The 16,659-nt window shown below is 28.8% G+C and overlaps 1 protein-coding gene across 1 annotated transcript; it reads left to right on the top strand.

Moving 5' to 3' along the window:
- Window positions 1-3,376: 3,376 nt before the first annotated feature.
- LOC149056782 (uncharacterized) lies at window positions 3,377-6,434 on the top strand. The gene is made up of 3 exons (XM_089223382.1): window positions 3,377-4,145; window positions 4,683-4,923; window positions 4,999-6,434. Exons 1-3 carry the CDS (start codon window positions 3,969-3,971, stop codon window positions 6,426-6,428), a joined length of 1,848 nt encoding a protein of 615 aa, XP_089079508.1. The 5' UTR covers window positions 3,377-3,968; the 3' UTR covers window positions 6,429-6,434.
- Window positions 6,435-16,659: the final 10,225 nt, after the last annotated feature.

Here is a 16,659-nt window from a genome sequence, read left to right as displayed (position 1 = left end):
TGATCTAAATACGAGGCGAGAAGGTTCTCATCGTACGCGCTGGATCTCATTTGTTCGGTTGCAGATGACTTTTTCGAGAAAAAACCCGGCGGCCGCCACTGACCGCTGACGTTCTGTTCGAGGACGGCTTCCACGGCGATATTTGTCACGGCGTGGTCGGTGCTCAGTCGTAGCGCGGCGCGAGGGCTCAGTTGCGATAATCGCGCTGCAGCATCGGCGAGCGCTCGTCGAAACTGCAGGCCTGCGCGATCGCCGTCCACCGCAGTAGTTGACCATCCTGTTTGTTGTTCGCGGGCCGCGTCGGGACTCGGTAATAAAACGATGATAGGATTTCAGTGAACCAATAGAAAGCGTTTAAACTCGTATATATTATATAATTTGAAAACAAAACTACATTATAGGCGTACAAAGTTACAAATCGTAAAATACGATTAGGGGGCGCGGGGGCCCTGCAGGGCAGCTGCCCCTTCTGCCCTGCGCATTCGCCGGCGCTGGTTTTGGTCACATAATATATAGCCACATAGGCCGCAATATAAAAAACAAATATAAGAACGTAATATTGTTATGAAATATATTTTAGTAAATTATTATTATTAGTGATTTTTAGATAGAATAAAATGAATTAACACGGTGTATGAATGAATTACTAAAAAACAAATCCTTAATGCATTGAACTAAAAATCAAAAATAGTAATTTAACAGTAATAGGTTAGTATACGGCAAACTCGTCCATAACAAATATCATCTATAAAACATTAGAATTATTTAAAAATTAAGTAATAGTATCAATTAATTACTCATAATTTTTATATAGAATCAGGGATGTAGTGGAGGGTATGCGTGAGTATACGGCGCATACCCACTTTTCAAATTTTTAAAAGAGAGCATATTAAAGAACAAAACTTGAGACCGGAAGTATGCGCTGAAAAACATGCGTATACCCACTTCACAAAAATTGTTTTAAACTAGCTGACAGAAGTATTATTATATTATGTATTAGGTATATTAGGTAAATAAATATACTTTATAATAATATTAATTACATTGTTAAAGTTATTATAATTTAAAATCAACTTAATAAAATAATGACTAATTATATGTTATTAATTTATATAAATGAAAGGAGATGGAGGTGGAGGGGTTGATGCAGGCCGTAGCCAGACCAAATTTTCTGGTGGGGCAAAGCAAACTTTAGGGGGGAGGGGGATGTTATATATAAAACAATGTCTGTCTAATATTTTTAAGGGGGCAACGCCCTTTCCCACCGTGGCTACGAGCCTGGGTTGATGGCAAAAGCTGCCACATATGTAGCATACTCACAAATAATTTTAGGACTACATGCCTGTATAGAATTCATTACAAGTTAAACCCAAATACTATGTACAATATTATTCTATGTTGTGTTATTAAACAATATAATATTAAATTTATGTTCTTTCGGTTTCCATAAACCGGGACAAAGTCACTGACCGGCCGGGACGCATATTAACATACTGTACATTGCTACACGACCGCTGTTCTCTGATTGGCCGATTCAAATTTACCGCGGTTTTATTTAATAATTATTATCAAAGAATAATATGATATCAGATGCCGCGGTTTTACATAAAATATATTTAAAATTATAATAATAATAATAGTATTATAGTATTAATAGTCTCCTAAGTCCTAGCTATAATAAAACAACTAACTATTATAATAATGATTGTTATGTTATCACAATGCGTCAATGGGTTGTTGCTTGTACGGTTTTTAATTAAAAAAATTACCATTATAATTTACAAAATGAATCTCCATTTGCCTAATTCATTCATTAACAAAGTAGTAACTGAACTACAATGTTATGAATATGTTATTCGATCAAACATTAAAACTAAAGAGGACTGTAATTTGTGGGTTTGTGAATTTGGAAAGTTAAATAATATTAAATGGAATGCTAGATCTTCTCGACCATGTGGGAAAAAAATTAATTGTTCGTAAGTATAATATTATAGGTGCATTATACCAATCAGAGAATATATTACATTTATGTAAAAGTGGCAAATACTCACAAATGTTCATAAAATATAATTCTGGGACATTAGGTATTGTATAATTTACAATTAATATAAAAACATTTTAATATATACTATATTATTATAGTATAAGTCAGTTTTTGAATTTAACACTAAATTTGTATGATTTAATAATAATTAATTATTAATATGGTTGAGTTTAAATTATTAAGAAAATATAAATATAAATGTAATACATTTTTAGTAAGGTAATATTATGAGGTGATCTATCCACTACTATCCTGTCATTATGCCTGTCAAACTAAAATGTATCAATATAAAAGTGCATACAATATATATTATATATATTTACATTTTTTATTTAAATGTTATTAACATTTTTAATATTGGATTTTTTGATATTGTGATATTGGCATGACTTCAGTAAAATCTATTTTTCAGTAGGTAACACTTATCAATGATTATTATTGTAATATGATATAATATTGTCTACAAGTAAATGAAGGATAAATTATATAGGCCAGTAATTCAGTAATAATATTGTACATTTAGGATAACCATTAACCATATTAATATGATTATTACATTTTGGAAGTTAAAATAAATTATTCTTTATCATTGTTTTTAGAATAATAATTTTGTACAGTGAACAAAGTCAATAATAATTAGTCTAAATATCCGGTACCTTTTTAATTGAGTTTTTAATTTAATTTATCAATTCTCAATAGCTTATTTTTTTTTTTAAATAAACTAATGGTATACTTTTTTCTTATAAAATACTTAAATATATTTTCTATTACAAAATATGTAAAAATAATAATCATGCTTAGCTTATATTTATTTAAAAACTATTTGCGTTAATAACTACCAATTTAAGCAGTTTGGTACCCACTACCCACATACAATTTGATTAGTAGGTAAGTTTGAAATTTTAATTTAATAATTTTAAGCTATAGATTTTAATCAATAACTTATTTGATATTATTATGTTTCTTGCACTTTTGGTTTTTAAAAATGATATGTGTCATTATTTTAAAATAAGTATAGTTACCTAGGTATTTGCTTTTAAATAAAAAAGATAATTTTTTTTAGTTTGAATATATTTATTGATTACAAGTTTGTACACCTATTAGATTAGGTAAAAACATTTTGAAAATAGTTTTATTTAGTTTTATCTTTATAACTTTATAAAGATTTTACAATTTCTGATAAAAAAAAAAAAAAAATCTAAAAATACCTAATTAACATAAGTTTTCTGTACATACTTTTTTTGACAATACTTTTTTTATTGTGGTAGATAGGTAACTGATAAGTATTTTTTGATTATTCGTGTATGATTATAAATCTGTAAAATACTTAAACAAATTTGTATTTTTTTTTTTGAATTCAAAATTACAAAGCAGTAAAACTCAAGAATATAAATTTAATATTTATCAGTACCATGCTGATTTTAAATGAGTTATATTTTTTTAATAGTTTAGATCTTTAGAAGGTTTTTATTATTTGTTTCCAGGAAAAAGTTTGTATGTCAGCATAGCTCCTTTCGTAAAGTTTCCAGAGAAGAAAATAAAAAAGGGAATTCAAAAAATGCTAACTGTTTAGCTTCTGTAACATGTATGGTAAAATTAGATACTCATTCTACACGAAAAGTAGACCCCTATATTAAGGTTTGGTTATTTGTTTATTTTTCTTATTACTTATTTAAATACATTATTAAGATACTCACCGCCTTGATAAGTACCTACTTATAATTATAATTCTCTTGTTTGAAAATTTTACTTACATATCATTTAATTAAATACATTTAGTAAAATTATTTTTCAGGATGGGTTATATGGTGTAATAACAATTAAAAATAAACATAACCATAGTATTGACACTGCTGAAACTTTACGCTTTTTACCAGCAGATAAGATACTTAAAAATACCTTTTTCGAGTATTTTAATGATAATATGGGTATAACTGATGCAATTAATTGTCATGAGCGCATTTTAGAATTAAAAGAAAATTTTTCACTGGAAGTCTTGGCTAATGGATCTATTAATCCAACTTATAGAACTGTCCAAAATTGGCATAATGAATGGAGGTTGGAAAATTTAGGTCCACGGTCTGGAACAGGTTTGATTGAGGTAAATTTTTGTAATTTCATACACATTTCATTAGTATTTAACAATTAAAGAAAGTAGTTGAAGATTTCATAGACAATTTATTATTAGTTATAACAATATATTTTGGATTTATCCATGCTCCATCTTCAGAGTATGTCTGAATATTGTGAATATAAATATTTTATTGAAAAAAATTAAGTTTATATTACAAAAAGGTTAGGTTAGCTTTATAGTTACTAAAAAAAGAAAGACATATATCAATTAAATAATAAATTAATACAAACCTATGGGGTTTTCTAATGGATCTATACAGTATATTAATAATGAATGGCAAATTTCCAAACTTATATCATTAAACTTCATACAATTTTTGATTTTGTTTTTCTTGAAAAATTAAAAAAGCTGACTTCTTCTCTTTCTGTAGTTAGAAATTATAAGCTAATAGACCTATATTAAAAAAAGCTAAAAAGTTATTTCATTTTCTGATTTGAAATGTATACAATTCCTACTTAATTAGGCATCTAAAGATATAATAACTCATAATGTTCTTTTTTCTAGAAAATAATACAAAAGATTGATGTATACAAAGAGAGAAATGTAATAGTTAAGTTCAAGGAAGATCCATTTGCATTAGTTATTATTACCCCACTTATGCAACGAGCCCATTCATTAAAGTCATCTAGTAACATTGTATTTGTTGACAGTACATCTGCCTGTGATGCAGACAATTATTCTATAACATTTATGCTTACTCCGTGTGCTGCAGGTGCAGTTCCATTAGCAATAATTATTACAAAAGGTGTATTTAAAATTAATTTTATCAATCTATAAATTAATTTCAGTTAACTTATATCCTTATTTAATAAATTAATAGGTCAGACATATTCAGCATATAACACTGGATTTCAGTTACTAAAAGAATGTGGTATAAATTGCTTTGGTGGTGTTGGTTGGCCAAAAATCTTTATAACTGATAATGCTGCAGCTGAAATAAATGCAATTGAAAACAACTGGCCAAATAGTATCCATTTACTATGCATTTTCCATGTTTGTCAGGCTGTTTGGCGTTGGGTCTGGGACTCAAAGAATAACATACCGAAAGATAAGCGACCAATAATTATGAAGAGTTTTCAATCTATTTTATATGCTGATACAGTTGATTCTTCAGAGAAATGTTTTAATGATAGTATTAAAAACTCTGAGTTTCCAAAATGGTCAAGATATTTAAATGAACATTGGCAAACAAGACACAAATGGTGTTTGGCGTGGCGTGATGAATCAACTAAAGGTCATCACACAAATAACTACTCTGAAATTACTGTTCGAATTTTTAAAGACACTGTTCTTTCAAGAGTAAAAGCATACAACGTTGTAGCTTTATTAGATTTCACATGCACAGTATTAGAAGATCATTATTGTAGGCGCTTAATGGCGTTTGCTAATTGTAGACACACTAAAAATAGAACTGCTAGAATCTTTTTAGATTCATTAATAAAAAAAGCAAGTACAATACAAAAAGCTCATATAGTATCTAAATCAGAATATGAGTATTGTGTACAGAGTGAAAAAGATTCATCATGTACTTATGAAGTAAACATTATGGGAGGTTGTTGTTCATGCCTTTCTGGTAAATTTGGTAAATTCTGTAAACATCAGTGCGCTGTTTATATTCATTTTGATGTAATTTCAAAAAGTTTCCCTCCAGTTACCCCAAAAGATAGATATGAAATTGCTATTTTAGCCCAGGGGAATGTATCTATCTCACCAGATTTCTTCCAGTCATTTTTATCGGTAAATAATTGTTCTCAAATTGATGCACCAAAAGAAAATAATACTGATTTTCTAAATTATTCTAATACTAATGAGCCAGATTATTCACATCATAAAGATAATAATGTACCAAATGATTCTGAAATTATAGAAAATAAAGAGACAAAAAATAAATCAATACATTGTATTATCGATTTAATCAAATCTAAAGACTCAATGTTTGGCTCATCCACTGCAGGGTTGAATATTTTAGAGTCTCGTTTGAAGAAGATAACAACAGAAGGACAGTGGCAATCGTTTTTACATACTGCTGGAAATTCAGCTGTTGCTTTGCGAAAAAGACCTGGTGCAAAAATTAGAGTCCAGCCAACATCTATTGCAAGGAGATTACCTAGAGTTACAAAAGGAAGTAAACGACTACCATCAGGCCGTCCAGCAAATGGTGAAATTAACACCAAAAAAAGAAAAAGAAATCTTGGTGCTAATGTTCAATTTAATGTGCCTAATGCAAAATCACATGGGCACAATCATTAAATATATAATGAGTTTGTTATTTTTTCAAACTATAAGAATTATCAATGAAATATTATATAATCATATAATACTTAATATATTAGGTATATCTTTTAAATTATTCTTTATTAAAAATAAATTGTTTATGTAATTTAAAACAGTTACTATACATTTTTATCTCCAAATATGTAAAAATTAATAAATTCTTTGTTAATTTGTAATTTAATTTAATTTATGTTATCTTGACAGTAAATAATTGTTATAAGAATTTAAAAAAAGTTATAATAACAAGACTATTTTATGGTTTAAATTGAGATGGAAGACATTTCTAAAGAATGCGTAGAATGAACTATGATTAAATAAATACAAATGTATTTACTAGTGTACCTAAAATCTAAAGTGGTTCACAAAACAAAGCATGAGTTAAGTTATTTTTCAATTACTAAATGTTTTAGGCATGTTTTAAGTTGCATTTTTCTTAATGAAACCTGTAAATCATGTTATTTAAATATTGATTCAAAATATTTGTTTTACCATCACATCTGAATAGGTTGTAGGTAAAATAATAGTTTATTACAAATACAGTAATATAATGTACGGTAGTTTATTAATTACTTAATAAATAGGGTATATAAAACAAAATTTAAGATCTATGTTAGGTACTTAGGTTTAAAATAAATTTATCTGATTTTTAACTATTTGTAACTTTTTTTTCTATTTATCTTGCAACTTCTTCAAGTTCAAATTAATTTTTTTTTGACTTGAAACTTAACTTTTATTTTCCTATATTAACTTAACAAAGTAAAAAAATTGGTCAAGTTATTTTAAATAATAATTATTCCAAAATGTAAGTAACTATATAAATAAGTATACAATATATAAAGGTATATATTATATATATAAGTATAAGTATATATATTTTATTCCTATTTTAACACATACATTTATTGTATCCTTAATATTTTGTTTTGTTAAAAAACTTTTGTCAATACTGCAATAAAAGCCAATTGGGGTTAATTATATATAAATACAAAATTATAAAAGTCTACAATATGTGTACATACTACATAGGCAGATATAAACAAAATAATTTAATACGAGATTTACAAATTTCAACTTTGCTAAATTAAAAATATAGTTAATAATATCTCTAAATACATGTAAGAGTATAAAATTGAAAAATATGATATGGTTTTGATTAAAATAATTATTATAGGTACTTGTTTTATTATAGCCACAAATTAAAATATATTATATATTATATAAATAATAGCCTATATACCTAACCTACATTATATAAAAAACATACCTGATATCATCTACTTGTAAGCAATATATATCATATTATAATTTATTACATAATATAATACTAATCATTGATTAGTGTTAGGTACCAAAAAATAGATTTTACTGAATTAATACAAATATTACAATATCTATTGAATTTACCTAACCGTTAGTGTAAAATATTTTCTACTTTATTAAATCATTTAATTTAAGACTCACCCAACTTAAAATATAATTAATAATTATTATAACTATGACAACAACAGTCAACCATAACAACAACAATAATAATATATTGTATTATAATTTATTGTAATTAAACACTTGTTAATAATTAAATAAAAAATTTAAGTAGGTATATAATATGTATAGTATATGCACTTTTATATTGAAACATTTTAGTTTGACAGGCATAATGACAGGATAGTAGTGGATAGATCACCTCATAATATTACCTTACTAAAAATGTATTACATTTATATTTATATTTTCTTAATAATTTAAACTCAACCATATTAATAATTAATTATTATTAAATCATACAAATTTAGTGTTAAATTCAAAAACTGACTTATACTATAATAATATAGTATATATTAAAATGTTTTTATATTAATTGTAAATTATACAATACCTAATGTCCCAGAATTATATTTTATGAACATTTGTGAGTATTTGCCACTTTTACATAAATGTAATATATTCTCTGATTGGTATAATGCACCTATAATATTATACTTACGAACAATTAATTTTTTTCCCACATGATCGAGAAGATCTAGCATTCCATTTAATATTATTTAATTTTCCAAATTCACAAACCCACAAATTACAGTCCTCTTTAGTTTTAATGTTTGATCGAATAACATATTCATAACATTGTAGTTCAGTTACTACTTTGTTAATGAATGAATTAGGCAAATGGAGATTCATTTTGTAAATTTTAATGGTGAAAACAATAACCCATTGACGCATTGTGATAACATTACAATTATTATTATAATAGGTACTTGTTTTATTATAGCTAACTATTATTTAAAATCTCAAACATAGGATCAATTTTCTGTAAAAAACTAAACATTAGTTTATTAAACTTCAAAAATGTTAGGGAATTAAAATGTTTTTGTATAATCTAGACTATGGCATTATAATACAGCAATTATTTTTATTTTTATTTATTAATTCTCTTGACTCTTATATATAGAGACATAATAACATGTATACCTAATTTATAAACTGAACTTCACTCTAGTGTTGCATATTGTTGTACCTATATTTGCAAAAAACAAATATTATAAACTTTATATACTTTACTATTAATGATAATAAATATTATAATTTTAAATATATTTTATGTAAAACCGCGGCATCTGATATCATATTATTCTTTGATAATAATTATTAAATAAAACCGCGGTAAATTTGAATCGGCCAATCAGAGAACAGCGGTCGTGTAGCAATGTACAGTATGTTAATATGCGGCCGGGACATCAAAGTTGTCCTGGTCAAATCGGAACGAATGGCTAGCTTATTTATATAGGTATCCGATCGTTGTTTGGCCATATAATATTAAAAACAAAATAAATACCTATACAATTAATGACTAGTATAGGAAAACATTAACAGTGTTTCCCGAATTATCTTTCACATTCATATTATTGAAAAATCGTCTAGTTTTAGCGTGTGTGTATATCGAGTTGGCATGGCTGGGGGTGAGAGGAATGCGACTTGGATTCGTGTAAACTCGCAGCTGCAACGGTTTTTATTCTATAGGCCATAGGCACTCGAACAATATTAACCTATCCTATATATCTAACCTAACCTAACCTACCCATATATATATAATTATGCTTCGTGTACGACTCGCGTCACCCATCGGCGATGAGTGAGTATTCGGTGCGGAGTGGGGTCGGCTGAGAAGCTCCTAAACAATATGAAATCTCTATTTTTTCAGTCCGGAAAAAAATCGGTCGAAAAGATGACTTAAACATATAGTAGCCAGAGCACTAGCAGCCGATCGGCGAGGGACATGTTCTGATAAACATCATCTGATCTCTGGACAACACTTTGTCGGCTCTTCGGTCTATATACCTATAGATCGGCGGCGATAGATAAGAACAGACACACACACACACACACGTGTAAAACGGTTCGACGGGTCTGCCCCCTAACGTCGTATACTATTTACGTACAGTATATACACATTACACACACTATAACACGGTTACCGGAATTCCACGAAATGCATAAGGAATATAGTGGTTATAATACGTGTTTATATATATATAAATAATATATGGGTGAGAGGTACCATACTCGCCACCGGACACCGAAGTCGTATTACCATTATCATCATCGCATCCATCGTCTCTATGATATTATTACAGTGCGTACCTTATATACCTTACCTATATATATTATTATTATTATTATATTAAACCGAAGTATTATTAGACATTGCAGTGCTGCGTTAAGACGAAAGGTGCAGACGTCGAGTGACCATCACACGTCTCTCCTGCAGGTATACAGGCCATTATCGCGAACAATGCAATGACATATATAGGTTCGTGCCTTAATAACAATAATAGTAGTAGGTATGATGCACCCTCGTCCGGTAGTTGTCGTCTCGTCGCGAAAATACAATGCAGGTACACATTTCCCCGAAAATTCAGACCACAAGATTCTCGAGCCTGCAGTGAACTGCTGTATACGGTTTCTGTGCAGCTTATAATAATATATTGTGTTATATTTAAAAAAATAAAGTCTTTGGCGAACGCGTGCATAGAATTTCATTATAATTTCTTTTTACCACCTCGTAGCTTCCGCGGACTATGCAAATCGCGATTCGGTTCGCAGAAATTTCGTACGTGCTTCGAAATCCTCTCCGGTCGTCGTCGCTGAGAGTATATTATATTTAGTACGCGAGATGACAAAAAATAATGCGCCCTTTGCTCTCTGTCGCTCCCCGAGGGCCCGAGGCCTTTGTCGGATTCCGTAGACATTTTTATCATTATTATTATTATTATTATATACTTATTTTATTTGTCTTTATTATACCCCATAAAGCGTCTACTCCGTTCAATTATGTAAATACCCACTCAGCAGACACAATGCACAAATTAAATATATTCGTCGTCAACGCGCCACACATTCCCGACAACAGCGTTTCACGGTCGTGGTATGCACAGCTACTTGTTATATTATTACATGCAATTCTATATAATAACGTTATGACGGCGTGATACCGACGAAAACTCCGTACGATATTATGAATGGCAATTTAATGTAAAGTACCAATTATACTATTATTTACGAATTGTTGTATACACACACGTATGTAATAATGACGGGGTAATGGCCAATGGGTAATATACTATTTTGTATTATCAACCTGCAGGATTTATGTGTTACAAACATTATTACAACACCGGTAATGTTTTCACGTCGTACGTCAGCTGGGTTTCGAGAACCCCCTACCCTCAAAAAAAAAAAAAAAAAAACTGGACATGATTATTTTCGGAAAAATAAGTCGCGACTACAGGAAAAAATCCCCCTGGAAATAACTACCAAGAAAAAATATTATGCAGTGTACACTTCGACACTTGTATGATAATATAAAATAATTAATAATATTAATGTACATAGAAATTCATAATACCGGAAAACAATGCTATTGAATTATTTTAAATTACGACACATTCCTTAAATGGTTTATTTATGTTTTTTTTTATCATTTTATTTTACTAGTATTTACATTAACTATCATAATTATGATTGACAATATTATAAGATAATGATAATATTAAGATTTAATGCAGATTTAATTTACACACACACACACACACATATATATATAGAATATATTACATAATATAAAACAAAATAATATACATATAGCTTCATTTACTTGATACTTTTTGACAAAAAATTAACCTACTGTTTATGAGCTGTACTACATAATAGTACACTATATAGAGTAGAGAGTAGAGATAGTTCAACAAAAGTATGCTAAGACTTTAAACTAAATACCTTGAGGCTTGAAGTGTGGAAAAAAGTTCTCAGTGTGAAAATCAATAAAATTAAATTAAAATGTAGCAATGTCCAAATAATAAAAAGTCTTTTTTTCATGCAATAATTAAGTGACACTTTAGAATAAAACGAATTTGTGAATATTAAAAAAATTACAACAAAAGGGTAAAATTTAAACACATTGTGATTGTTGATGAGCATGACAAAAACAATAATGCTATGAAGTATGGACATATTCAATTTAAACAAATTAGAGAACAATATAAATAATAAACAATATTAACACAGTCTTTTCTTAATATAGTACGACTATAGTCTATATTATACATTTATACCTATATATTTTAACTCAATATTTTATTTTATTATGTCAATATAATACACTTCTAATGACAATTAATAATTATCATTGACAGTTGTTAAGTTGTTATCCTTTATGTTAATATTTGCCATATATTTTTTTATTTTACTAATACCTATAGGTATAATGGTACACTATTACTATTCATTTTTAAAAATTAATTAATTTTTTATCGAGATTTATTCACGGTTAAAGGAAATTTTTTCTTGATATTATTTTATGGCAATTTTTGTTGCAAATTCCTAGTATTAAATTGTATGCGTTATTGTTATTATTATTTTAATTTATTATTACTGTTATTTATTGTTATTACTACAACGGTTAGACGTACTGATGTTTAAAATACTGTATTGAAATTGATTGTACATATAATTAGGTGGGTAGTGAATTAGTAACGAATAATATCATATGCATTGAATCGTGGTGGAAATAATAATAGTAATAATGAAAAACTAAACATTGGCATTTGTACGGATAAATTGAAATTGACGTCAGTGTTCAATTAAAATTCAAAATAACATAATGTCGAGTGTTTTTTTTTTTTTGCTCATAGCAATGATTGGTTTCATTATTAATTTTAAACGAATCATGATGCAATGCAGAAGGTGACGTTTTCGCGAACGGTTAGACATTTTATTATTATTTATTTCATATTTTATCAGTATCACCTAGAACTCACTGAATCTGTTTTGGGCCATATATATAGTCAATCGCAAATATATTTTGATTGATACATGGTAATTTATAATATTAGTAAGCACATTAGATCTATGATAGGAGGGGTAGGGGCTAAAAAGCATAACGTATATAAGGGTTAAAAGCGTCTATGGTGCGGGAGGGGATAATAGTTTGCACATCATCCTATAGGTCTAGCTCATTGATCTTTATAATATATTATACAACTTTTACGATGATGAATTGATAACAATAAATGAATAATGTTGTTTATTAAAATAAAAAAGTTGAAAAGTGTAGACGAAAAGGTGGATCGACAATTTATAATTACGTAATTCAGAATTGAGTATCTATATACTTATTACAACGTGCCATGGAGATTGTGAGTTTGTTACGGTTGATGGGGTAATCTCCTTGGACACCCTTCAAATATATATATGTACACGACGTTAAAGGGGTTATGACGTTAGTGGCGCTGTTGTTGTTGTTGTTGTCGTTGTCGTCGTTGTCGTCGTCGTTCACAGGAAATCGATGTGACCTTGAAAGTAAATTCGATTCACGACGGGTGGAATCCATTCGCGTATATAGTAATCTGTCAGACGCCACCGTACAATAATATTTTAATATATTTATTATTTATACAGCCGCAGCCCTCCATTCGTTTGCTCGATAACAGCAATTATTATGAATATATTATTTAATCATATTATTTTCGTGCGTTCATAATAATTATTTGATATATTTTGCTCGACCGTTATCTGCGCAAAAATCATAATATAATATAATATAGGATCATCCACGGCGCCAAAACGGATGAGAAAAACCAATTCGATACCGTAGACATGATATGCCATCGTTTGAGTGAGTGACAACTGACGGGGGCTAGGTAAATTGAGTCCGAGATAAGTTTGGTACATTTGGTACATTTTGAAAGCGGTAAATTGAGTCCCGGGGAAAAATAGGTAGTAGGTTAGTTGAGTCCTGGAAAAATAAGGCAGTAGGTAATTTGAGTCCCAGGGAAAAACGATTTATATGCATTTAAAATTTAAAAATGTGCACTATAAAATTTTTATTTGTGATTTGTGGACTGCATGTATAAAAAATAATTATATAATTAATAAAAATGCAATAAAAATGCATGTTGCTATATTCAAAATCATATACATGCAGTCAATGAATGTCTACAAATCACAAATAAAAATTTTATAGTGCATATTTTTAAATTTTAAATGCATATAAATCGTTTTTCCCTGGGACTCAACTCACCTACTACTTATTTTTCCCCGGGACTCAATTTACCGAGTTAGGGTGCTTTGGGACTCAATTTACCAACCACGAACTGACGATTGGCATCCAATGATATTATTATTATTATTATCAGTCGTAGTTGACCGGTGGTCTACTGGTCTGACTATGGATGATGGTTGCGGATACTGTGACTCGGTATGACACCACTATACAGTATCGCACCACCCATCACGATAGCATAAAACACCCAGGGTGGTGGAATTATTGGCTACAGTTCCAAAGTCAGGATCGGGGTGGTCCTATCAGTATGATATTTATTATCAATGGTCAAGGTGTATTTCCGGTCAGAGATAAATTGGAGGTCAAACACATAAATTTCATTTTTTTTTTTTTTAAGAGTAAGATGTTAGTAAAAAACTTTATCAATAATTGTATTAAAACTTTTCAAAATAATTTTCTCTCAGTGAACAGTGGACATAACTACATGAGGTCGAATAAAATTCTAAAAACAAACGCTTGCAACACGAATGAATTCAAGTGTTGAATAATAACAAATTTAAACTTTCATATTATTATACCATGCATAATTGATTAACTATAAAATATAAAGAATGAGGTGAAAGTTGAACTTTTATACTTATTCTTTATGTGTTTAACCGAGTTCTTACATGATTAGGTGGATACCTAATAGTATATGTAGTATATATTTTTAACATATGCAAGACATCCACAAAACTCTAAATTAAAAAAAAAAATTTCACACTTTATGTTATAATATCTACTCTCTCATCGTGGTTGTAAGTTGTACCATCCACCAGTCTTGGCACGTCCATAACGCAATAACGCATAGAAACGCAAAAACATCAATTTTATTCTGAATTCGAATTGACCAAATAATAAAATATAAATAATAAATATACTTTTTCAAATTATTGTTGGAAAATATCATCAATATTTTTTAATATATAAAAAAAAATTGGCAGTATCTTAAAAAATAATTACGATCCATATAAATTCAGTAGGTAGGTTCTGTGATAACTGAGAAATAAATTGAAGATTATATAAGATTAAATATTATATTTCAAATAAATAGTTTAGAAAAATATATATACCGACACGACGGTGTGAAATACTCATGACTCAACGACCGAAAAATATCAAAATCACATCAGTATATCGCAATTCAAAATAATATTCTGTACATTTTTTTTTGTGCATACGCGAAAAACTGCTGTAATGGCAAAGACAGTTGTATAATACAAGCCCTAATACAACACTGTCACACTGAACGTTTTATGAAATATATCGTGTGCATACATATGTGTACACGACGATGGGATTTTATGGGTTTTCTTTTCGTTCTCTGTTTCTTGATTTGTGAACGCCGCGGTGACTTTAATATTATTATCGTTATAATATATACGCCGCCGATAATATTTTAGATGTGCCAGCTCGTATCTCGAGTGCCGTTTACGTGTGTTACAATATATGTATATTATATATGTCGTTTGAGAGGAGGGGCGAATCGTGAAGAGAGGGAATTTAGCACAAAAAGTTTGCGATTTATTTCCGACACCGTCGACGCATCATGTGAAAAACGCACGAAATGGTCGTCGGTGATATTATTTATATAATGTATGAAAAAAAACGGACGAAAGTTGTAAACTTGTTTTAGAAATGTTCGGCTTGAAAATTATTGCATCAAATTATTATATCATTTTATATTTATATTGTTCAGTATCTTAAATTATTCATTAGCGAATTATTGGCAGATAAAAATATATTGTAGGAAACATACCTATTGTGTGTATCTAAAATTTAATTACCTATATTTTTGTCTGAAAATAATAATTACTTGTGTAAAATGTGACAATTATTTTGTTTTGGATAGGTTATTAACATTTTATATTTTTTTTTGTTCAAATTCATAGGTTAAGATGACACGGAAAAATGTTTAAAAAATATTTTGATACGATTTGTTAAGTTTTCGTGCCGAACGTATGAAATAATGCAATCGGATAATTTTTAAGTGAAATAAACGAGAAAAAGTAATTTTTAGAAAAAGTCCCACTTTTGGTACAATATTATGCAAAAAGGGTTAAGTTATGAAAGTGCCTTATGGTCTGTAACTTTGTAGTGGGTAATATGTGCAATGTGCTGGCGGCCCTGATGACCAGCCAATAAGCAAATTACGCGATAGGAACTAAGTGAATAGACATTTTCGTATTTTAAAAATATATTGTTTAGCCTGTCTCTGATAAACGTTATAGATTTCCCTATATAATATTATTATTATCGCGTTCGCATTTAATACAATTATCACGATAAGAATTATTATCGTTGTCAATTTATACAAAGTTGTTTTCAACGAACTTGAAAATATATGCATTGGTATGTCGATTCGAAAATTACACTACGCGAAAACACGGGTATTTGATGAAATGTTTTTTTAAGCCCGAAGTCGTTTTTTTCCGTATGATACTAAGGTACCGAAAAAACCATAGAAAAATATTATACGAGTTCATACCTGCAAAGACATTATTAAATTTATATACTTTTATATGGTTTACATAATATTATTCAATAATTGTTGTTCCTTTTTAAACAAACATGACTTCATATTATAACGCATAACGTACTCGAATTCAAATA

The sequence above is a fragment of the Diuraphis noxia genome, unplaced genomic scaffold, assembly GCF_037042655.1.
Source record: "Diuraphis noxia isolate RWA-SAM2 unplaced genomic scaffold, SU_Dnox_SAM2 contig0003, whole genome shotgun sequence".
Lineage (NCBI taxonomy): Eukaryota > Metazoa > Arthropoda > Insecta > Hemiptera > Aphididae > Diuraphis > Diuraphis noxia.
The sequence above is the reverse complement of the archived record's forward strand: the minus strand, read 5'-3'. Positions and strand labels throughout refer to the sequence as shown.